General features: G+C 45.5%; 1 protein-coding gene across 1 annotated transcript in view; it reads right to left on the bottom strand.

Moving 5' to 3' along the window:
• The window catches only part of CDYL (chromodomain Y like), a 101,076-nt gene extending 76,665 nt beyond the window's left edge, over positions 1-24,411 (bottom strand). Inside the window, exon 1 of the mRNA XM_074348042.1 lies at positions 24,037-24,411. Coding sequence (XP_074204143.1) covers positions 24,037-24,060 — 24 coding nt within the window. The 5' untranslated portion in view covers positions 24,061-24,411. The remainder of the gene's footprint in view (positions 1-24,036) is intronic.
• Positions 24,412-24,614: the final 203 nt, after the last annotated feature.

The raw sequence follows: 24,614 nt of genomic DNA, 5'->3' as shown, positions 1-24,614 counted from the left end.
CAGTTACAAACGAACCCTCTCGCCCTGCTGGTGGCCCTGGAGCTGACGCCGCGGCCCCCTCCGCCCGCAGAGGGTGCGGGGGGCCGGCGCCCGGGGCGCCCCTCCCGCAGCGGCCCGGCGGGTCCCCGGCAGGCGGTGTGCGAGGCCGCGCAGCCCCCTGCCCAGCCGCCGGGGCGCGACAAGCCTTCTGCAGCTGCCGCTTCTGTGTGCACCAGTCTCGCCGGCTCCTGCAGCCTAATAACCCTGGACGTGAGGTGCCCCCTTAACCAGCGGTGCTGTCGCCTGTGGACGGACGGAGCCCGAGGCGAGTCCTGGCACCACCTTCCTGCTGTTTACACCGATCCCAATCCTCTTCCGTAACCAACCACACATCTTCACTGCCAAGAGGGCTAGACTAACAGGAGTTACCATATTCGTCTTGGAAACCTCTAAAAGTAAAGCAAAATTTATGCATAAGTTTAGAGAGAAAAGCTAATTCACTTAGTGATTAGCACAGTAATAGGTTTAGTGTCCTGAGTTAGACCTGGGCTCATATGGATTATTCCCACTCAAAAGCACCGTCCAGTTTTGTCTAATTTTTTATCTAGTTTGAAAATTTAATTGAAACCTTCATTCTAGCTAAAATCACTGTTAACACCATGGAGCTACTATGAACAGTTTCTCCTCCTTTTATCACATTCAAAACAAACGTAACTAAACTCAATGTGCAAAACCATGTCAGATGTGCAAAAACTAACTGAATAGTCGAGGGAAATCTCTGTATAATCTCCTTCCTAAAAGGAAACAAGGAAAAAAAGTAGAAAAAACACCAGTAGGAAGAGAAACCTGGAACACGTGAGATAAAGGCACAGAAATGTGACAGACACTTACGCTGAACGGGCCGATAGGTCTACAGAATCTTCTGATTTTATGTTCTCATTTAAGTGATGAACTAAAAAAAAAAAAACCCAAACATTAAGTCTAATTACTCTTCTTCAAGGTTAATTTGTCACTGAGAGATGTCTCCTCAAAGGACTAGCAATGTCTAAGTGGTGTGGGTGGGGAATGTGTTTAGCAAAAGAGTTTACCCCTTAACAGCCACTTCTGTGTTAGTCAAGTCTGAGACACATGCTAGAGAAAGACCAGAGGGAGGGCTGTTATGCTGTTCAAAGGGGTGGGGAGAGAGTATTGCTAATTTAATCATGGAGAAACCGTTTAACTAAAAATCGGAGCACACCCAACAGCTTGAGCTGTCATTTCACCCTGGGAGAGGAGGAGGCAGGTGTCAGGGACTACAGGTTTGGTCAGAGGAGGTCTGGGTGACGGGTGAGGATGGCAGAACAGAGCCAGGACTCAGGAGGGACCAGGCCACATTTTCAAAGTGACAGAAGAGGGAGCTCTGGAGCTGTGACTTCAGAAAACCTGTCCTGACCTGCCCCCTTTCCTAAAACGCAGAGACTAATCTCAAATAAAAATGAACAATAGAAAAAGAAGGCTGGTTGAATCTTATTCAAACATATGACAAGAAAAAAAGAATGAACAAAATGACCCTATAAACAATGAAAGCACGCAGGAAGACATTGTTCTCGAAACAGATAAACTGTCCCCTAATGTTTCAAAACAAACCAAGAGTCAATTCTCTGTAACAGCAGGAAGACCAAAGAGGTCAAGAGAACACACACAGATAACATTTATTAAAAAATGAATGGGAAGAAAAAACCTACCTAAAAATGGTGTTTACCAGGCAGTGAGAGGGTTAAATCTCAAAAACTACAAACTTACGGGGTAAGAACTGAGAGTACGTGGCTTCTTGGCTTGAGGGCACTGCCCAACCCACAAAGTGAGGGCTGCAGAGACAGGGGCTGGGAAAGACAGAGGCGGACCAGCTAAAGGTGCCAGGCAGCAGAGTTCAGAGCTGGGGAAGCAGCTAGAAATTCAGAGCTTTCAGAAAGCACAAGAACTACAGAAGGGGTGACACTCAAATTCAGAGCATCAAATGCTGAAATCCCGGGCTGACGGCCGAACTGTGGATGCTCAAAGGAAACCAGGAGTGGCCTCGGGAAAAAGCAGTCAGGGACCAGGAAGAAATCTTCTGAAAGGGTAATGTGGACCCAAACCTGTGAATGCGATGCTCTTTCTCAACTGTGCTCAGCTCGGGCTGCGAAAGGCTTGGAACCTCAGAACACAAAGCCATGCTGGCACGGCAGCTGGAACCCGGGGGCCCTCAGAGCAAGCCCACTTCTACCCGATGCTAAGCCAGCTTCCAGGCCCTGCAGGCACCAGGGAGAGGCAAGGGGCCCTAGAGCAAAAAAAACACCAGTGGAAAGACAGAAGAACAGAGCAGGGGTATAAGGAAGCACCCGTCCCAGGAAAAACAAAACTCAGTTTGACCCCAAGCAATTTAACTGCTACAGCAAAACCCCAGTGATCCTCAGGAGAACACAAGAGCCCAGGGTCACCACACATCCAATTTTCAACTAGAAAAGCAAAACAACACAGAAAATTGTGACCCGCATGCAAGTAAAAAGACAGTCAGAAGAAGCTGACTCCAGGTGAGCCCAGATGTTGGATTTAACAGACTTCAAAGCAGCTAACAAACAGGTCAAAGAATTTGGAAAATATGCTCAAAGAATTGAAGGAAAATATGCTATCAATGAGTGAACAGATAGAGCAATATCAACACAGAAACAATGAACAAAACAATGAGTAAAACAAACTCAGCAGATTCGCTAAACAAATGGATGCTTTCATCTAACATCTGTAATAAAGCTGAATAGAGAAGAATCGGAAGAAAAGAAAAAGAGATGGACAAAAAATGCACAGACTTCAAAGACACGTGTGACAACAGGAAGCAGCATGTTAACTGGAATCCCACAAGAGAAAGGAAAATAATTTTCTGAAGACATAACATCTGAAAAATCTCCCCAAAGCTCAGCACACCTCACGCAGAATCAAGACAAATAAAACCACTAAGACGTACCTCAGTCATCCTGCTGAAAGCCAAAGATAAAATCTTGAAATCGGCCAAAGAAAAATGACATCTTTATACACGAAAACAAAGACAGTAAGAACATAAACTGGTTTCTCATTAAGAAAGTAGAAAGTCTGAAGACACTGGGACCAAACGTTCAAATTGCTGATGAAGGGGGAAAAAAAATCTGTCAACCAAGAATTCTTTATCCAGCAAAACTATCCTTTAAAAGTGAAGGTGAAACAAAGACATTTTCAAGTAGAAAACAATTTATCACCAGCAGATCTGCACTACAAGAGATGCTAAATAAAGTTCTCTGGTCTGAACGGAAATCACACTAGACGGCAACTTAAAATGTACAGGGAAAAATAAAGAACACCAGAAACAGTGATTACTTGTGTGTGGTAGGCCCTTTGTATCTGTGGGTCCCACATCCATGGATTCAACCAATCGTGGATTGAAAATATTTGGAGGAAAAAAATTCCAGAAAGTTCCAAATAGCAAAACTTGAATTTGCCACACTGACAACTATTTAGATAATATTTACATTGTATTACATATTATGAGTAATCTAGAGATGATTTAAAGTATATGAGAGGATGTGCTCAGGTTATATGTTAAGTACTACACCATTTTACGTTAAGAAACTTGAGCATATGCAGATTTTGGTATCCACAGGGGGGCCCTGGAACCAGTGCTCTGTGGATACTGAGGGACGACTGAATATGAAATGTATAAATTTCTTACCTTAGTTTCTATAAAAGATGACAGCTTAAAGCAAAAATTACAATACTACTGGCGAGTTTACAAGGCATATAAATGTAACACATGACAACACTGAGAGTAAGAGGAGGAAGTAGAAATACATTATAGGACAAAGTATTTAGATGTAATATATATATAACAATAATTACTAAGAAGGGAAAAATTGAAATATATTATTGAAGAATTTCTGCATTTTACCCGAGGAGATTCAATACCAATGCTAAGCAGACTGGGATAAAGCTAAAATGCATCTTGTAATCCCTAGAGAGCAAACATGTGCCCCCCTCCCTGCCGCCACCACAACTCAAGCAAAGAAATATGGCTAAAAAACCAACAGAAAAAAATTAAAAAGAAATTTAACTTTGACTAACACAAAAACCAAAAGAGCAGGCATAAGACAGACAAAAATCTTTCCCTAAAAAACTAGAAAATGGTAGGCCTGAAATACAGCCATACCAATAATTACTTTAAATGTAAATGGACTAAATGTTCTCATCAAAAGGCAGATTGGTAGATTTCTTTAAAAGTAAGAACCAATTACATTCTAGCTTCAAAAGAAGCACTTTATAAAGACAGAAACAAACTAAAAGGCTGAACAAATATATATCAAAGCTAGATGGCTTTATTAATATAAAACAAAATAGACTTTAAGTATTAGTACAGACAAAAAAGGTCATTTCATAATGATTTTAAAAGGTCAACAGAATAGTACATTGGTATACTCATACCAATATTATAAACATATACATATGTAATGACAGAGCATCAAAATATGCGAAGCAAAAACAGAAGTAAAAGGAGACAAATGCATTTTCATAGTTGGAGATTCTAACGCACTTGTCAAAAATTGATAAAACCAATTTTTAAAAAATGGTACAGATATAGGAGATCCAAATAACAGCATCAACCTTAATTTACATGATATTTATGAAACACTCCACTGATAACCGAAGAGTTATATAACCTTGTTAAGCGCACACAGAACAGTCAAATACTGTGCCATAAAACAAGCCAAAATAGATTACAAAAAAATTAAAAATCTTAAGAGAAAATGTTCTGACTACAATGGAATTTTTAAAAAAATCAAAACCAGAATATGAAAATTAAGCAACCTAACTCTAAACAACCCATGGGTCAAAGAAATCACAAGGGAAATTAGAACCTGTTTTGAACTAGACTAAAATGAAAGCACATCAAATTCTGCAAGACACACTACAGCAGGGCTTGAAGGAAACTTACAGCGTTAAATGTTCATATTAGAAAACGAGAAACCCCTTAAACCAATGACCTAAACTTCCACCTTATAAAACTGAAAAGAAAACCAAATTAAACCAAAAGTGAAAGATGAGTAATAGAGAAGCAATTATCTGCCAGTGAATCCAATACTTTTACTTTTCTTTTTCTGGTACGGTGGGGTCATTAGCATTACTTCCTTACTTATTTTCATGGCAGTAGTGGGGATTGAACCCAGGACCTTGTTAATACTAAGCAGGCACTCTGCCACTGAGCTATAACCTCCTCACCAATACTTTTAGATAAAGTAAATTCCTTTAAAGACATAACACTAAAACTCAAGAAGAAATACAAGTTCTGAGTAGCTTTATATTTATTAAAGATAGCATTCATAATTTAATGTACCACAATGAAAATTTCAGTACCAGATGGCTGCACTGGTGAATTCTAGTAAACATTCATGAAAGAATTAAAACCAATTTCAGAGAACAACACAACCGATTTCAGAAAATAAGGGAATGCTCCTTAACTTTCTTTACGAGACCAGCGTAACTTTGACATGAAACAAGGAGAGAAAATTACAGACCCATAAACTTTATGAACACAGACACAACAATTCCTTAAGGCATTAACACAGATCAGAAGGACCAAACATCCTCAGACGCATTCATATTCAGATCAAAAGTATGTCATATCCACTCTTAGACCCACAGTAATAAAACTGCAGAACTCTCAAGGGTAAGCAATCGTGAACTACCAGAGACTCAGATGCTTACAAAGGAAAGAGGGGGAGATGTTTCATCAGCTGCAAAGCTAATAAATCTTAATTGTCAACCTATAAAATTTATACCCAGCTAGAAAGCCATTACATAATAGTAATATTATCTTTAGATGTACAAATATCAAGAATTTACTATCCCAAATCTTTACCAAAATAATCACCAAAAGATGTAAATTCAGTCTACTCCTCAATATATGCTGAAGAGAAGTGAAAAACCTCTACATAAATGTTCCACATAAAAACCTCTGCATAAATGTTCATTACAGCATTACTCATAACATAGACACAACTCCAAATATCCATGAATTGGTGAATGAATAATCAAAATGTGGTCTAGCCCTCAAATGGAATATTATTCAGCCATAAGAGAAATAATGAACTGATATATCCTACGACATGAATGATTCATGAAAACAGGTGTTAAATTATTAGCATACTATAAAAGTCAGACACAAAAGCCCACATATTGTATGACTCCATATATATGAAATGTCCACTACAGACAAATTCAGAGACAGAAAGTGGACTAGTGCTCCCCAGGGGTGCAGGGGTGTGGGGTAGGGACCGACAGCTGATGGGTACGGAGTTCCTTTCTGAAGTGACGAAATGTTCTGAAATCAGGTAACGGTGTAAGTACAACTTTGTGAATATACGAAAAACCACTGAACTGTATGCTTTAAAAGGAGGAATTCTATGGTATCCAAATTATATCTTAAAAAAGAAAAAGAAACAGAAAAAGAAAGTAAGTAAGGTGCAATTCAGGAACAAAAGTCAGTCCAGACAGAAAAGAAGGGATAAATGAAGCAAGCATTCAAATGTAAAGCTAGAAATTTTAAATAACCTGTGATTTTTAAAAAATTGTTGGTTTATTTTTAAAAGATAGAACATGTACTAGACAATAATCTTAATCTAGTGGAGGTGAGGTTGGAGATTTCAATGAAGAGTTACTAGTGAGCTGTGCCCTTGCTGTGTCCTCAAGGAAGACAGATAAAAATTAACTATTAAATGCATATCTCATTATATTAAAAATAGAAACATTCTCAATGAGCATAAGACAGGGAGAGCAGATACACTCAAAAGGTAAAAAAAAAAAAAACTATGTCACATTTTAGTAGAAATCACTGAACAATTTGATCATTCAGTTTAACAGTTAAGCAGAATCTAAAGAAATTAATGGGAAACCACAAGGTCAGGCAAAGAATCTGTATCTTCCGACTAGCAAAAGAATACTCAACCCACAGAGAAAAATCTCTCAAACCAACAGACAACTAAAAAAAAGGAAAGAAGGATAACACCAAACATTAGTAAGTCCAAATATTTCAGATATTTCAGAAAGCATAATACATTAAACTCATAAAAGACATCACACTGAAGCCTGCGAATCTCACTATATGTTGCTTGCAATAGACACTTCTAAATAAAACCACAGACTTTTTTAAATTAAAAAGGAAAAAGATATGACTAGCAAATAATACCCAAAATAAGTTAGTGTAGCAACATATGAAAACAAATTTTAAGGGAAAATTTCATTAACAGGAGCCCTACATATTGAAAGTACAGTCACTATTCCATAAATATCTATTTGATGCCTATGTATATATCTGAACTCTAAACCAAACAAATCTTGAACTCTAATCCCCAAATAAACCATTTTACAAGATCAAAAAAGGAAACTCCCATGAAATAAGGATCATAAAGACCATTCTCTGACCATGATGTAATTCAGTTAGAAAACAGCTAGTAAAGAAAAAGATTTTCACTTTAAAAATATCTAAATTTAAGTACATGTAAGTACTCAAAAACAAAGTCCTTGTGGTTGTAAATTTTTTATACTTTTTGAATTTTAAAACATATGAATAAATATCTTAATAAAAAAGTAAGTGAATTTGTTTTAAATAAACAAAGAAAATGCTAAAGATACTTGAGATTTAAAAAATAAATCAAACTTGTATGAAAATAACCAAACTTGTATGATGCGGCTAAGGCTGTATTTACAAGGTAATCTTATAGCCTTCATGAAAGAACAAGATGAGCAAAATGTTCAACTCAGTAAGCCAGTAAAAGAACCAGATAACTTAAAGAAGGCAGAAGAAAATAAAGAGCAAGAAAGAAAGAACAATAGAACGAATCAATAAGATAAAAAACTTAATTCTTAAAAAGAATCAAATAAGACAAAAATATCTGTAAGGAAAAAGGCATAAAAAAATAAGGCATGCTAAAGGTATATAATCATAGAGGTATATAATCATATAAGGTATATAATCATATAAAGGCATATAATCCAGTATAGATTTTTAAATATCCTAAAATATTCTAATATAAAAAGCTTTAGGCCACAACTGAGTTAAGAAATAGAAAGCACCAATAAATCAATACAAGATAACTCCAATGAACAAACAGTCCCTCTCCTATCTTAAAAGGAAACAGAGGTCCAGATGATTTTAAATGCAGGTAAAACAAAATCTTCAAAAACAGAAAATAAAAAAACCCCCAGAAGATCCAAGGATTCTGCAGCTGTTTCAGAATAGAAAAAAATATCAAGTCGGTTTCCTTTCCTTTAAGTGACTATTATTAACACTGATTATGAAAAGAATTTAATAAGGTATATAAAATAATACACTGACTAAGCAAGGTTTATCCCAGAAATGCAAGGATGGCTTAACACCAAATATATTAATACACAACATTAAAATATTAACAGGAAAGAGGGGGTAAAATGACAATTTCTAATAAATGCAGAAAGCACAGTCCATGCAACTTATTAACCATTCGTGATTAAGAACTCCTCACATGCTAGAAATAAGAGAACTTTAACCAGACTTTAAAAAGGCATCTAGCAACCATCTACAGCTTTTACTTAATAATAAAGTTTTTACAGAATTTTCAGAATTAGAAATAAAACACAAATGCTTGTTGTTACAACTTATATTCAACATTGTACCAAATGGTCCCAGCCAAAGAAATAAAATAAAAAGTAACAGGTATGAGTTTGAAGAGAAAGAAATACAACCATCCCTATTTGCACAAGACACGATTATCTACATATAAATCCAAAAGAATCTATTAAGTTCAACAAGGACTAGATTTAAAGATCAGGCATAAACAGCCTTCTTATGCACAAGTACTAACTAGTTAGAAAATGCAACTTTAAAGAGGTCCCACTAATAAGAGCAACAAAAACTATAGTTTTTAGGAATGAAGCTAAGAAAAGGTGTGCAAAACTTTTTAAAAGTGCGTAACAAAACGTTACTGGAGGACAAAAAGGTGGGAAGAGGAGAGCAAGTGAGGTTCCTCTTGCCAACCCAGGTAAAGCTACTGCTCGCCCTCCCTCCCTGATCCCTTAATGTCCCCTCTATTAGCTCTTTCCCAGCATCACACAACATCCGATCACTTCTCTATCTCAAAGCAAACAAACTCTGGAGCCTACCTTGCCGCCCAGTTCCCTTTTTGAAAAACTGGTCCTGAGAACTGCCTATAATCATCACCTCCAATTCCTCTTTTCCGGTTTTCTCATGAGCCCATGCCAGGTCTATGTCCCTGGGCTCCCTAGAACAGCCGGTGCCCAATCTAACGGTCCCGTCTAGCTCCTCAGCAGCGCAAAACACAGTGGGCCATCCCCTCCTTCTGGGAGCTGTCTCCACCTGGCTTCCGGGGCTCTGCTCTTTTCTCCTGCTTTCCTGGCCACTTTCTTCTCCATCCTTCACTGCATCTCTAGCTGCCCCCAAACTCTAGATAACAAAGTCTCCAAGACCCAACCTTCACATCTCTTCTCTCCCAACATTTACTCCCTGGATGATTCGGTCCCTCTATGGTTTAAAAACCCACACGCATACACTGACATCTTCCAAATGATCCCCTGCCTGAGCACATGCCCTGAGCTCTCAACTTGCAGAGCCTGTTGCTGCCCACACCTACGCCCGGATGTACAAAGGCCATCCTGAGCTCAACAGCCTAAAACCCACCTCCTGCTTATCACCTATCAGCCCTCGCGTGGCAACACCCCAGCCAAGCCCTAGGCAGGGACACTTGCCTGAGGAACTGGCCGAGCCCACGCTTCCAGCTGCTCAAGCCTGAGAAGCCTGAGTTCTTCCCACTCTTCCCATTTCATCACTTTCAGCCTGCCACTCGGCTTCCACACACCGTCATCTTCTGCCTGAATTCTCTGCCAGCCTCCTGATCAGCCTCCCTGAGTCCCTCCTAGTCCTACTACGGTTTGGTCTCTGTCTGGCATCCAACATGACCATTTACTATTTCTAATTTGATTACCTCACTCCTCCAGGGGCTTTCCTTCTCAGTAAAAATAAAACAAAGTATTCAGCGCATCTACCAAGGGCCCACCTGGATCCCACCAGCCCCCTGACCTCACATACCATCCCTCTCAGCCTCCAGACACAAAGGCCTCCTTGCTGCTACTTAAACTGGCCAAGAACACGCTAGCCTCAGGGGGCATTCCTTGGCTTTCAAGTCCCCGAAGTCACCTTATCAATGAGGCTTTCTCTGACAATCTGCATAAAACTAACCCACACCCCAAGCCACCAGCCGCATCCCACTGAACCTGCGGCCACCACTAGCATGTCAGCTCCTTGACAGGACTGATCTGTCGGGTCCACTGCTGTCTCTCCAGTGCTGCAGGGACCCGAAGGCACAACGCAGCATCAAGCCCACCCCAGCCCCGCGTGGTTTCCTGTGTCACCAAGACGATCCCACCATGGAAGCGGACAAACGCATCCAAGAAGCGCCTGAGATGCTTTTCAGAAAGAGAACAAGATGAAGATATCCAGGAGGGCAAGTTTCCAAGACTCACTACAAATCCACATTAATTACAATGGTCTGGTGTCACCAAGAAAAATCGCCAGGTGAACAGGAGGAAGGGACCCACACATAAACGAGACCTCATATACGGTGGAGGGGTCAAGTCAGTGGGGGAGAGATGGACTCATTCAATAAACAGGGACAACGGATTACCCACAGTTAAAACCAAATCAGATCCCAACTTCATACCGTCCAGAAAACAACCTGCATGCAAACCAACTGTACTTCCATAAAACATAAAACTGCGGGCGTTTGCTACTGTGAGAAGCAAAACTTTTGGACAGAAAGATAGAACACAATGATCCTGGGGGAGGAAGGACTCCCTAAACAAGAAACAACATGAGAAACACAGATCTGACTGCACCGAAATATAAAATCGCATCAATTTGGTGGGTGAAATATGTTAATTATGTTTCAGGTTTAAAAGCCTTTAACGAAGAGGGAAGACACAGCACAGATGAGAAGATACTTGCACCATAAATAACAAAGATGAGCATCGATTACAAAGAACTCCAGGAAATCAAGAAAAACGCAAAAGAAGAACGGACCGGTAACATTGAAAGGTTTCCACAGGACGTCCCACAATTCCTGCAGCAGTAGCGCCTAGTGGCGCGTCTGTGAGACAGCACGGATACAGCTCCGTTCTCGCGCTCACGGTGACCTTCCGCCCCCTCTCCGTCGCCGCCCGCACGGAGCCGTCCTGAACGAGGTCCTCTACCGGCTGCGGTGCTCAGTCTGGGTGCCGGAGCCGGGGGCGACTTTTTTCTTTTTTCATTTCCACTTTCTTTTCTCAATAAACACGCACGGGGCCTCTACGTACAAACCGCGAGCAAGGTGGCGTGACTACGAAATGCAAAGCACCTGCCTGCCAAGTGCGTGTCAGCCGGTTCAAGGAGCGACCTTAACGGGGCGAACTCTTATTTCAAAGAGGCTGCTGGTGACACAGAAGTCTCAGAGCTGTCTCCCCGTCCAGGGCTGCCCTCGGACGCCGTCTCTGGAATGTCCCCCGTGGTGCCCAAAATCCACAGAAATGAATCTGGGAATGAACCAGAGTAACTCAAAACCAGGATGGCTGGTGAGCTGAGGTGACGACGTGCTGTAAATGTGACGCGGCTTCCCACAGACACAGCGAAGTGTCCCGGTAAAGGGCCCCCACGGCCTCAGGCCTGCCCCCGCTGCGTCCCACCGGGTCTCAAACGTCTGATTTCCCACTTGCTAAATCTACTTGACTCCGAGGACTCGGCTGTACCAGGAATGACGCTACTGGTGACAAAAATCACATGCTGGTTTCTCGGACATTGGAGCTTCCTGGTTCTTGAGGGTGTGACTGCCTGTGGCTGCGCAGGAGCCCTTTAAGGTCTCTACTGGCCTGTCTTCTCCTTTCATGTGGTCTCCAAACACGTCTTTTTTTTCTTTTAAAGAAAGAGAACAAACTAAAAGTGATAGTAAACGTCAAATCATCATGTTCATTCATCATCTTTGTAGAAACTTTCAAATGATCTTTCGGACCAATTTCTGGAGAAGTGGAATCTCTGGCCTTGCCTCCGTTTCCACTGATGTTCTGTGCTTCGTTATAGACACCTGCTGAACTCAAACTCTTGGGTGACAGTCAAAGGCTGTCACCCACGTTGGTGTGTTAAGTTCATGCTCCTTGCAAATCTGCTTCATCTTGTACAAAGCTTATTCATTTTCTACCCTATAATTAGTCACTCCTTTTTAGGTCCATACAAAAGCTTTCCATGCTGCTGTGCACAGGAAACCTACTGGCTACCTTAAAATTACAGGTAATTATTGTGAGCTTCCACAAGCTACACTAGCAAATGTCATTGTTTTAGTCACCTCTTCTCTACATCTGCTGAGTGATCCCCGTGTGGTGAACACGGAAGAAAAGGCAGATTAGGACGTTAAGATCCTGTTTGTTTTTTGTGACTGAAGTACCATCCTCTGTTAACTCTGGTACTACAAAGAGTTTAAGAAACCCTTATAACTCCAGTCCTCATAGCAAGAACAATGAGTGGGTTGTTTTTTTTCTTTCCTTTTCTTTTTTTGGTTAAGATGTTACTATGTGCCAGAACAACAGTATCTCCAAATACCTCAACGTAAACCCTAAACCACCAAGGCACTACCTCTCAAACTCTGAGAAACTTTCATAAAGCACGCGGAAGATCGCCCGCGTACGCGTAAACACAGCATCGTCAAGTCAGTGTTAACTGCACATCAAAACTTTAAGATTTAAGCAATCTTCACATTTAAAGGGTATCGTCATAAAGTCTCTTCAAGAACATTTTCAAACGCCATTTTTAAAAAACACACAAATCATTTAAGGATGTTTACTAAACAGCTCCTGCTAACTGCTGCTCACATGTGTCCCAAAGAGACGGAGGGAGCGGTCAGTCCCCTCCACATCTGCTGCTCTTTGCATCATTCTAACGTCTCACACGTAACAGACCAGCAAAAACCTGCCCGGATGACGGGTCCTGAATGGATAATGACGTCCAGCAGGAGTGAGAAACCCGTTTTCTACTAAGGACAAACCAGCTACAGGGAAAACGAGACGGAGCACAAATACAAGGGTAGCTTCGTTTAGTCTGAAGGTTGATTTGTTTGGGGAAGATGGAAGGGTACTATTGTTCGCTGGGTTTTTTCATTAAACTTCTGTAAACAGTTCAAGTCCATGTTATGTGATGGGGGAGGGGGTCGGGCTCGCCCACTGGCTGGGAGGAGAGGCGGGGAGGCCAGCACGCGGGCGGACAGGCCAGCAACACCTTACCTCATTGCCCTCCACCCAGAGTGAGAAACCACCAAAAATGCAAGAGAGCTGAGGAAACCCCCCCCCCCCCAGAGTCTTAGTCCAGTAACAGACCCCGCAGCGATCTGCAGGCCCAGGGGCCCGGGCTACACAGGTCCCCCGAGCAGCCCTCGTGTGGCTTTCCAGTCCCTCCTCCCTGGCAGCAGGTGTGTTAGTGGGAGTCTCTGGGGACCCTGCCCACAGGAATTCAGAGGTGCAGGGGGGCCGGGGGCTTGCCAGGTCCGGGAAGCACGCACAGGCTGCAGGGAGGGCCGACCACGGGCCCGGCCAGGTCTGACTCCTGCATCCGCCCCGATGGGTGATGCTACGAAGCACAGAAGCCTCACTGAAAACCAAGAGCTTCTGACAAGCAGTGATGCCCGCTGCATCAGGAACAGGAGAGAAGGCAGCCCTCACCTCTGCTGGGCCCCCTGCCAGCTTCAGAGAGCACCCAGGGCTGGAGCTGGCCTCCGGTCCCCGGGGAGGGGGGCATGGTGCCCGGCGGGGGGCAGGTTCTCCAGACTCAGTGGAGCGTGGCCCTGGGCTGTGGTCCCCTGAGGCGGGCGTGGGACGGTTCCAAATCCCAGAGAGGCAGGAGGGGGTGGAAACATGGGAGGGACGGGAACTTCCATCTCAGGCCTGGTTCCCCAGCACCACCCAGGAGGGCAAGGGGTTCAAGGATGTTTGGTCTTTGGCCTGAGCCGGGCGGCAGTTCTCAGGGCCCCTCGGACTTCCTAGCTCTCTCCACCAGGGCTTCCTCCTCAAACGCTCAAGGGAGCCCTCTTCCCCAAAGGGAGCTCCACTTAAGAAAAAGCTTCTTAAGTCATTCACCAGACTCTGGGGCAGGCCCCTCGACTGCAGCAGAAACCAGGCAAGAGAAAGGCCCGAGGGGTCAGTTCTCCTTTTGGTGGGATGATGCCAGCAAGAACCTGGGATTCAGAGCAACCCTGCCCCCCTTCACTAGGTGGTTTTGGCCTTTTCCTCTCCGAGACCACCTTCTTGGCAGAGCTGCGGTGTGGCGCCAGGTGGCACTGCCCACTCAGGACCACAGTCTCTCATCTGTGGACCTGAATCAGGTTCCTGGGTCAGCAGGGCGCGCCTGGCCTCCACGCTTCTCCCGCCCAGGGGCACACGCGCTTCAGCAGGATCGCATGCCTGCAATCCTCTGCACTCTTTCTACGTCATCACTGCAATTCCATCACTTTTATCAGTTCCGGCCTGGACCTAGTCAGGACAGACTGCTTCCCCTGGGAGAACCCTTTTAGCTCTGTACCTGTCAATTTAATCAACACAGTTTCAAAAAGCTCGTGTATGAGCTGAAGCTAGTGGTGTCGAATAATGGCATGTAAAATGATTCCGGGGGAAATTCCTCTCACCCGTATGTGCCAAGGAAAGAGCCCTACAGATCCTTTTCCCGGGAGCACCCCCACCACTACACACACACCCCTCTCCGTCCCTGAAAAGGATACTGAAGTAATCATCTACCTGTTGCTTTAAGCTCAAAAGCGCATCTGCATCTAGGAGGGGCCTGAGGCGTAAGGCTGGTGGGGGCTGCTCCCTGAACTGCACGGATAGAAAGCAAGGTACTTCCCCGGGCAACAAGCAAGTGCAGAAGCCATGTCCATGGTCCACACAGGATGAATGAAGCCTCGAGTCAAAGGGGACCTGGCTGGGGGATGGAAATCAGGTTGCAGGTTCCAGAGCTGGACACGGGGCAAGAAAATCCAGGAGGGAGAGAGGGATGACGGACAGAGACGCCTGAGAAGACAGTTTTCTAAGGGGGCTCTGGCCCAGCCCGGGGGTGGGGAGGAATTACAAAGCGGGCGGGGACCCCACAGATGCTCCCAGGACACTCCAAAGAATGGCACCATTGCTCCTCCAAGCGGAGAATCAGCAGGCAGACCTGAGCACCCGGCAGTAACACAACTTCAGATAAAGGACAAATCTCTTTAAACTTCAACGGTAAAAACTATTCAGAAACAAGATTTTTTTTTAACCTTTTACCGATAACTCAATCACGTGCTCTCGTCTACACCTCACCACATCAGCTGATCCTTCCTTTACCAAGTGTCATCATGGAGGATGGCCCGGCAGTTCCCTGCTCACACCCCGGGGGGCGGAGGGACACACGTGTACACAGCAGGGGATACAGAGTCAAAGTCACCAACTCACAGCTCATCTTCCTGAAGCATCAACCCGACCCAAAGATTTACGGAGAAGAGCTAATGGCAGTTACCCTTAAAGCGCATGATGTCAAGCCCCAGCCACTCCGTGCAGCACACACTGTCAGGTTCAGGACAACAGGAGAATGAGAATTCAACAACAGGCCAGCCGGCACTCCTCCACCCCCACTCCACCCCTACGAGGACACCTGCTCTCTATCTCCCACCATTAGGACTACTTGGGTGCAAACTCTGGAAGACATACCATGAAGTTAAACTTTGCTTTGTCACTTATATCCCCAAACTTTCTAAAAATCACCTTTGATAGCTCTTTCCAACACATGGCTTTTCACTCTGTGATGTGCTCCCCACCTGCTCCATGGGGTTCAGGAGTCCTGTGATCCATGACCTGGAGGCGCCCGACCCACCTCAAGCACCTCACGAGTAAACTTACTCATGTCAACGCACCTGCCTCTGGCGGCTCCCTTCCCTTACCAATGATCTGGTTCTAACGTGCTAAGGAAGCCAGCTAAGTCCAAGCATGCCATGCTGAAAATAAAGGAGAGACCCAGAGTGTTCAATGTGTACGGGGTGCGACAACTTTTTACAGCCAAGAGGCCTTTTTCTGTCTTGGTTCTCACATATTCTGAACAGCTGAGGCTTCCAGATCAGTTACAGGCTAAGATAAGAAATGCTTCTGCACGCAGCTCTGTGATGCTCTGCAACCCTAAACAGTCAACTACTGATGAAAAATTTTAACATTTTAACCAAAGATACTCATGACCTGCAATCAACACTGTGGGGTTGCATCAGCAAACACTGGCAACTACCAACGTCTTGAAAACATAAGACAGAGACCATTACAAATGGAAGGAGACAAAGAGCAAGGACATTTCCTAAATACACTGCAGCTAACTTCTCCAACTAGGGAGCACTATTGTTAGACAGCCCCCCCATTTTCATTGGGGGGGGGTAAATATAAATGCTGTGGCCAACATTTCAAACAGACTTTCCAGGAACATAATTTTCCTCTAAATTATTTGTATCAAGTTTAGAAATAACTTTCCTCCAAAACACCATATGGCTTTTCAAACAAGGTACCTAAATGCACAACTCTCACATATATGGTATAATTTCAAATAATGCAATTCCAGTCACTGTAATATTTGTATTTTAGCTAAAAGTCAGCAATGACTGACTCACACTCACATCCTCAGATCAGGAGTAGCAAGAAACCAAAAGAGAGACAGGTAGCTGGCCTCTCCGGGAGAAAACAGAGCTTAATACCCAGAGGAAGTAACGCATAAGCAAGTACAAATTATTAACAGAGCAAAACAAAAGGTGAATTAGTCACACGGAATTCGAAAGGGAGGCTTCCTGCTCCTGCGTGAGGACTTCCACGGGGGCTGGCGAGCGGGGGACCCACCACTTACTGAAGACATGGCCACACAGAGGTACGGGGAAAGGCTGGGGTGTGCAGGTGTGGACCCAGGGAGCCAGCAACCATGGCTTCTTGGGCTCAGACCAGCTCAACAGCCAACCTCAGGTAAAGGAAAGTTAGACAAGATATGCTTACAAACCAAAGCAGGCAGAACAAAGATGCTGAACATTTTGCTTCAGAAGCATTTGCTGTAACTGTGATCTCCATTTTCAGGAACCGTGCCCTTGAAATCTAGCTGATACTTTATTTGCATGCTCAGTATCTTTAGGAAGATCTCAAGTGTTGGCTTAAACCCTCCCTCCCTATTCACGATCCCACAAATTCCAAATCGATATGGTTTCTGGCAAAAAAAAGCGAACAAGGTTCCAAAGGGCACTCTCACTACAAACAGCTAGATCTTCAGAAAATGTAACTCTTACTACTTCACTGACCCTGCAGGACACAAGGGAAACATGCACGTGCCCAGTAACACCCTCCAACCCAACCACAAAGAAGGAGTCAATCAGGCAAGAAGAGACCCACCAAAGATGAAGCCAGCCAGCCACACACCGACAGACTGGGGGGTGCCCAGAGTATTTAGAAGTGAAAAATGTAATTGTTGAAGATTAAAACTCAATAGATGAGTTAAATAGCAGATTAGACTCAGCTCCTGTTTAGACTCAAGGAAAGTCAGACTCAAGGAAATGTACCCAGAATGCAAATGACACAAAAACAAGGAGCTGGAAGGGAGAGGGAGGAGACAGAAGATGTAACAAGTGCCTCCCTGGACTCCAGAGAAGGGCACCTAAGGCAGCAGCACCTGGTAAGACGGCCAGCAACCTTCCAGAGCGAGCGAGCGGCAAGTCCACGAAGAAGCACATCTACTGAGATTAACAAAAGGAAAGTCACAGGGGGCTACACTGTCAAGAGTAAGGACACCAAAGTCAAAGAGAGGATCCCAGAGCAGCCAGAGGCAGCAGACAGACATCCTGCGAGGGAACCGTCCAGACCCACCACCTCAAGGACAACAGCGGCCAGAGGACGATGGGAGAAGAGCTTCAAAACGCGGAGAGAAAAGAACCCATTAACCGGCTTATCCAGAATCAATTCTATCTTTCAAAAATGAAGGGAAAATAAAGACATTTCCAGGTGATCAAAAGACTTAAGACTTTACACCAATAACCCTTCACTAAAGAAATCTCTAAAGGATGTATTTGAGACAAGGGGGGAAAAATCCCAGAAGACAGTTCTGAGATAGAAGACTGATGGTCAAAGGATCTGGTAAAGGCACCAGTAAAACTATGCCAGGACCGTCCGTGCGCAGTCATCATGCTCTACTTCCTGGGCTTTTTTTTTTTTTTTTTTTCATGGACAGTAATTAACACTGGAAAATAACAGCATGTAAGTTCGGGGGTGGATCAGAGGTAAAGGATTCTAAAGTCCCTGCTGTCAGAAGTGGAACTAAAACTGTGGTTAACTTTAGGTTTTATGTAGGTATAGTTTTAAGAACAGCCACTTCAAGCCTGGAAATAGCATACAACTTCCAAACCCAGTCAGTGAGGTTTTAACAGGGTTTCACATCAGCTCTGTGGCTCCACGTGAAGCTGAATATGGACACGGCTGCGGCAGAGCTGGGTCTGGCGAAAATAATGTCAAAACAGTCGATGAAGGGCAGTGAAACTCAAAGGTCTGAACTCAAAGGTCTCAAGAACAATTTCAATACTTCCGGGAGGGCATAGAAACAGATGAAAACTGTCAATCCTCTCCCCCAGAAAAACGCTCTCATGTACTTGAATGGATTTTCAGACCAGTGCAGAAGACCTTCCCCAGCTTAAGCTGGAGAGAATGAAGTCTGTGTGGGAAACAGCAAAGTCAGAAGTTCTCCCCATTCTAGAGTTAAAAGCAGATTCAGATGAGGAACTAAGGGTGAAAGGAACAGAAGGGGGCATACCGTTTTGGGGAGAGGGAATCCGGAGATAGGGTCGTTCCTGTAACTCACCCCTTCTCGCTGAAGTGTAATTCAGCAAGTATGCAACCACTGCAGAATCTGAACCGTGGGAAATAACGACCAGAAAGAAATTCCTAGTTTTAAAGACTGTGCACACCAACCTGACAATCTGGTGGACAAGCATGCTGCACAAGGAGGACAAAAAACAGACATTCCAGAATCCGCCCCTACCTACCTACCGAGTGTTTTTAATGCTCCCTTCCTGGAATGACTCAGTTAACCACCCGTAATGGTTAAAGACCCTGCAAAAAGGACTCATCTGGTCCATCTGGAGCCAGACTTCCACAAAGGCAGACCCCAGCCCCACTTCCCTAACCTCAGCTTGTAGCCTGAGTCGGAAACAGGCCAGTGCAAGCCACAGGCTCTAACTCCACCTGCCTCCCAGAAGGAAGCTTTTGGAAACAGATTCCTGTCTCCATCCAAACACTGAAAACTATAATCTCATAGTTAGGGCCCAAGAATCTGTATCTTAACAGGACCCTCGATGAGGCTGTTGCACCTACAGACACACACAATATAAAAATGCTGACTCCTTGTTCACAAAAACTTGACTCAGACTGGCTTTGTGCAGTTCAAGATACTCAAAGCTGGGAATCAGAACACTGAAAATAAAGTAGTTCCTATAAACCGTGGAAATATGTTCGATGGTTAAAATCATAATAGAGCGTAAGGGGGAAAAAAATCAACGATTCTTAAGGGTCACAGGAAAACTTATTCGAGTACACGGGAACTGGAAGAAAATTCAAAGGAAAAGCACCTGAGATGCCTCCACACTCCTGTTGAGACAAACACATAAATATCCGCAGCAATTCACTTAAGAGAGTGTGTTAATTTTCAAAACACACACACGTTCACCCCCGCTACCCCACGATCAAGTCCAGCAGTCAAGTCACTTTCTCTTTTCCTATTTTGGGGATCTCGATCTTAAGAGCCAGCTAACTGCACACAACAGATGCTGGTTTGTCTTGACCAAAATCCATGGAAGATCTCTTGACCTCTGTGACTTCCATTTGAACCACACCTGCAGATTTTATTTATAACTGTGCTTTTGGTCAGTGCACACAAAATTCTTGTGGTGCACAGGAGAAAGGAGCAATCTTATCCCAAAGTAAGGAGAGACTCAAAAGACCCGACTTTCCCCCAAATCCTGAGTATTCTTCGAAACTAATCAACTTTAAGACATGTTTTATAAGCCAAGTATAATTTCATTCTTAAAAGCTTACTTCCACACTTGAAACATGCACGTGTTGGATAAATATTTTTCTCAGAAGGCCGAGACTAGATCGCTAAGATCATACTGAAATTTAAATTCGCTATTAAAGTAGTTCTCAGGGAAAAAAACCCCACATCCACTGAGAAAAAGGAATGACTAAGACACACAAACAAAACAGCTGCTTCCATTATATTAGACTGGATTCCTTACTCAGTCCCATGTGAACCAAATCTTATGGTGATTATTTGACCACTAGATAAATTAAGACCCTCTGGATCTCACAGTTTTCTTTGGTGATATAATCAATTTACCTGACACTCTGAAAGCTCCAAGGAAAAAAAGGCTTGGTTTCAGGGTTTGAGTGTTGGGAGGTTTTGTTTCTGTTTAAGAATGGAAGAAGATAAAGATGTTTCGTAAGACACTGGAACCACTGGCCCCTGGGGTACAGCATTTTATCAAGTCGGAATTGCTTTTAGGTGCTAACGTTATTTAGTGTTCGTAATTCTTTGGAGCAGTTATCATCACTCCCATTTCACAGATGTGGACGTTCAGGAGAGGGAGGAACTCAGCCGTTCCCTTTCCTACAGAGAAGGGAGGAGTGGAGCCCAGAGCTGCTGGCTCCAAGTCTAGAGCTGGGATTGGAGCTCGAAAGCCCTTCATCACTGGGCATCCCACCCTCCATCCACCCCAACCCCAGGCTAGACCTCGGCTCCAGAACAGCTCCTCACCTAAAGCAGAGGTGAGCAAACTGAGACCTGCAGGACAAGTCCCGCCTACGGCCAGTTTCTGTAGAACCCACGGGCTGACTGCTTTGTACATTTTTAAGTGATTAAAAACAACAACAACAACAACAAAAGAAAGAAAGAACACTGCACGACATGTAAAAACTCTATGAAATGTGAATTTTGCTGTCCATGGACAGTTTTCTTGGCGCTCAGCGCTCACTCCTGCAGGCCTGGTCCGTGGCTGTTGCATCAGACCGCGCAGCCTGCGGGGGCTAAAGTTTTAACAGCCCTCTGGTCCTTTACATGAACTTCACGGACCCTGGTCTAAAGAACGCTTGCCTTTTTTCTGAAAACTATAAAGTTCGTAGCATGAGTAAATAAAAAACCTCTAGGCTCTTCCCCGATTGGAGCTGCTGGAGATGCAGAGGGTAAATGAACTCTGTCCTTCAACTAACAGTAGCTCCTCCAGCTCAGGAAGGCTGACCCTTCCATCCCATCTTGTCTCGGTTCTGTTTCCTTATTTTTTATTCACAAGGCATAGTTACAGTAACCACTTAAATATTCACCAAGGACCTACCACCACCTCCCGGGAACCATGCTCAGGGTCGGTGATAAAACCAAGGCTGGGCAATCAGGTACCACCCTCCACATTCAGGGATTGGGGGTGAAGATCCCTGCTCTCACCACACGAATTTACCGCAAAAAGCAAGACTCTGAACTTCCTCCTCGGTGACTATATCCCTGTAGAATTGTGGAGCTGGAGGCCAAACATGAAACTTGTACTTCGATTTGGGCAGCAGAACTGGAGAAAACGCGGCAGGCGATGCCCCAGGACCTGGCCACTAAGACATCTTGGCGCTCTCCCCAGCCCATCCAACAGCCAGTCAGTTGCTTCCTGACAACTGCTACCATTTCTGCCTCACAAGTAATACTGCCTTGATTAAAACAGTCCAATGCTACAGCTTTAGAAACAAAACCAGGCCTCGGGGAGGCACGTCAGATCAGTTAAAACACAACAATAACCATCACTTACCGAGCGCTCTCCCTGGGAATGCGGGTATGCTTACATATTTTTTCACTTAAACCTCACAGCTCTGAGGTAAGCTTTGATCCCAATTTTACAGATGAGGACACTGAGCTTTCAAGGTTAATTTACTCAAGGTGACAGGGCTGGATTTCAACAACCAGGATTTCTGACTCCAGGTCCAGGCTCTCAACCACTCAGCAGAACTTTCAAAGATCAACTTCCAATCATAACATAGTCAACCACCTCACCATTAAATCTACAGAAGGCAGCCTCCTTCTGAACTTCTGGAAGGAGAGCTTAGGAAATTTACCATCAAAGATACCCACTACCTTCTTTACTATCACCTCAACTAACTACACACCTGTAACACTTTTTTCCAAAACTAAAACTCAGAGTCAAAAGTTCAGCTGCATAGCTGGGTCACTTCTTTGCAACGTACTAATTTCTTCCCCAACAGATGCCCTTTGAGGGAAGGACCCGTTTTCATCCTTCACCCGTTCCTGACCCTCTGCAGGGCAAGCATTCAACAAACGTGCTGAATGAACGCAACCTCTGTACAAAATGGAACTTCTAAATGAATTCTGCCAGGAAAGCAGTGCGAAGGAAACCTGAAGCTAATAAGCAAAGAAAAAACTAAATTTAGTTCATAACGCACTAGCGGTAAATGTTCTGCTTCAAAAAATACCTATACACGTAAGGTACAACTTATGTATAAGGTGCTACCCTCACCGAAACACTAATGGAATGGGTTAACTGACTGTGTATTTATAATCACAAAAATGAGTGAAGAGTGAATACTCAAGCTTGAACTATCAAAAAAAAAAAAAAATGTAGAAACCAAAATTCCTCACACCCTCATGCAATGTACTTTCCCAACTGCAGTTCTTAACCCCCATGTCTGGGCCTTCCCCAAACAAAACTGGCCTTCCTAGAAGGGAAGCTTCTTGAGAACAGGGAGATTTTTTTTCTCTTTACATCCCCAGAGGACCCAAGATCGTACCTTGACTACAGTAGGGCACAGCTAATGTGTGAAATGGACAGAACGGAACATTTTCAGTGCCAGCTAAGGCACACTGATCACGTACAACGTACGCGGAGGCCACCACCTCGCCATTAAATCTACAGAAGGCAGCCTCCTTCTGAACTTCTGCAAACACTTGCTTTCAAAAAGCAACAGAAAGTTGCTAGAAGGCTATCGTTGTTGGCAGCAGAGCTCCATTCTGTGCCAGCGGCATAACACGCCCACAAGAGAAGACGCCTCAGGAAGGCTCACTGGGAACCTACGAAGGGTTCACGAGGGCCAAGGGGCTCTACTTGCTACAGAGGCTTCCTTAAGTCCCTAAAGGCCCAGGTTCCTAACCGCGTCAAAGAGGTGGATCCGGAGAGTATCCAGAAGTTTTCAGTCTCCTAAGAAGATGGATGTGTCAGTATGCACGTGCAACCGAAGACTCACTTATCCAAGAGAACAGAAAGCCTTCCACGCTTCCGTACTCCCAGGAAGTCTACTTTGCAATACGTCAAGAAGTTACATCGAGGCGTACGAAATATGTCTCAAGATCCAAACTGGTAAGTGCACAACTTGAAGCCGAAGCTGGCAAGCCCATCGCCCACAACTTATAGTCCTGATCGTGCCCTTTCTCACTCGCACGGCCGCGGCGCAAATGAATGACGGTGTATCAGCGTTCAATTTAAATTTCCTGGCTCTGGCCACAAGGCTAACCTAATTAAAGCATGTGGTCAGCGCGCAGCCTTTTCGGGGCGATATCCTGCCTCGCTTCGGCCCGCAGCGGAGTCGGGAGACAGTTGCACTCTTCCTCTCGGCCCCCCAGAACCGGAGGCAAACCCTGCCCAGAGCGCTCCGCCGAACGGCCAGGGCAGCACCCCCGCGCCGCCCACAGCCCCCGCCGGGCGGTGCCGGGGGCTCCGCACCCACCGCCTCGCCGCGGGCACTTCGGGCGCCGTCCGAGCAAGTCGCCGGCGCCCGCGCTCCTTCCCCGCGGCCGGGACCCCCGGCCCCACAACTCGGGCGCCCGCCGCCGGGCCCGGGCGCACGCGCTTCCGTCCAGCAAACTGCGGCCCGCGGGGGAGGGGGCGGCGGGCCGGCCGTCGGGCGGGGGCCGCGCGGGGCGCGGGCCGGGGGGAGGGGAGGTACCTCGTACAGCTCCTCGGAGGCCATGGTGGGCGGCGGGGCGGGGGGCGCGGGGCCGGGCCGGGCGAGGCGCCGCGCCGCCGGCGGCCGACACTTTGTTTCAGTTGGGTCCCTGCGTGGCCTGCGCTTCCTGCTCCCGCTCGGCTCCGGCGCCGGGCGCAGCGCGGACCGGCCGCTCACTCCTGCCGGTGCGGGCCGCCGGCCGGGTTGTGCGCAGGAGCAGCTGCGCAACGCGCCCTCCGCGCCGCGCTCACTCCCCGGCGGGCCGGCTCGGGGTCGGGCTCATCGCGCCGCCGCGGGGCCGGGCCGGGCTGGGGCGGGCGCGGCGGCGGTGCACGGCGGCGCGCTGCTCCGCGGCTCCCCCTCTCCGGTGTAGTGCAAAAAGCTTCCTACTTGCGACCAAAAAACCTGCCCCGGCTACTGAGCATGCCCAGTGCGGCCGCCCGGCCCGGCCGAGCCGCGCTCCCGCGCTCCGGGTTTTCGGGCCGCCCGCGCGGGAGGGGCGGGGCGGCCGGCGGGGCGGGGCGGCCAAGGGGAGCAGCGGGCTTCGCTTCGGGCGCGCCGGGCGGGCGGGCGGCCGC

This window comes from Camelus bactrianus, chromosome 20 (assembly GCF_048773025.1).
Source record: "Camelus bactrianus isolate YW-2024 breed Bactrian camel chromosome 20, ASM4877302v1, whole genome shotgun sequence".
NCBI classification, from domain to species: domain Eukaryota; kingdom Metazoa; phylum Chordata; class Mammalia; order Artiodactyla; family Camelidae; genus Camelus; species Camelus bactrianus.
The sequence above is the reverse complement of the archived record's forward strand: the minus strand, read 5'-3'. Positions and strand labels throughout refer to the sequence as shown.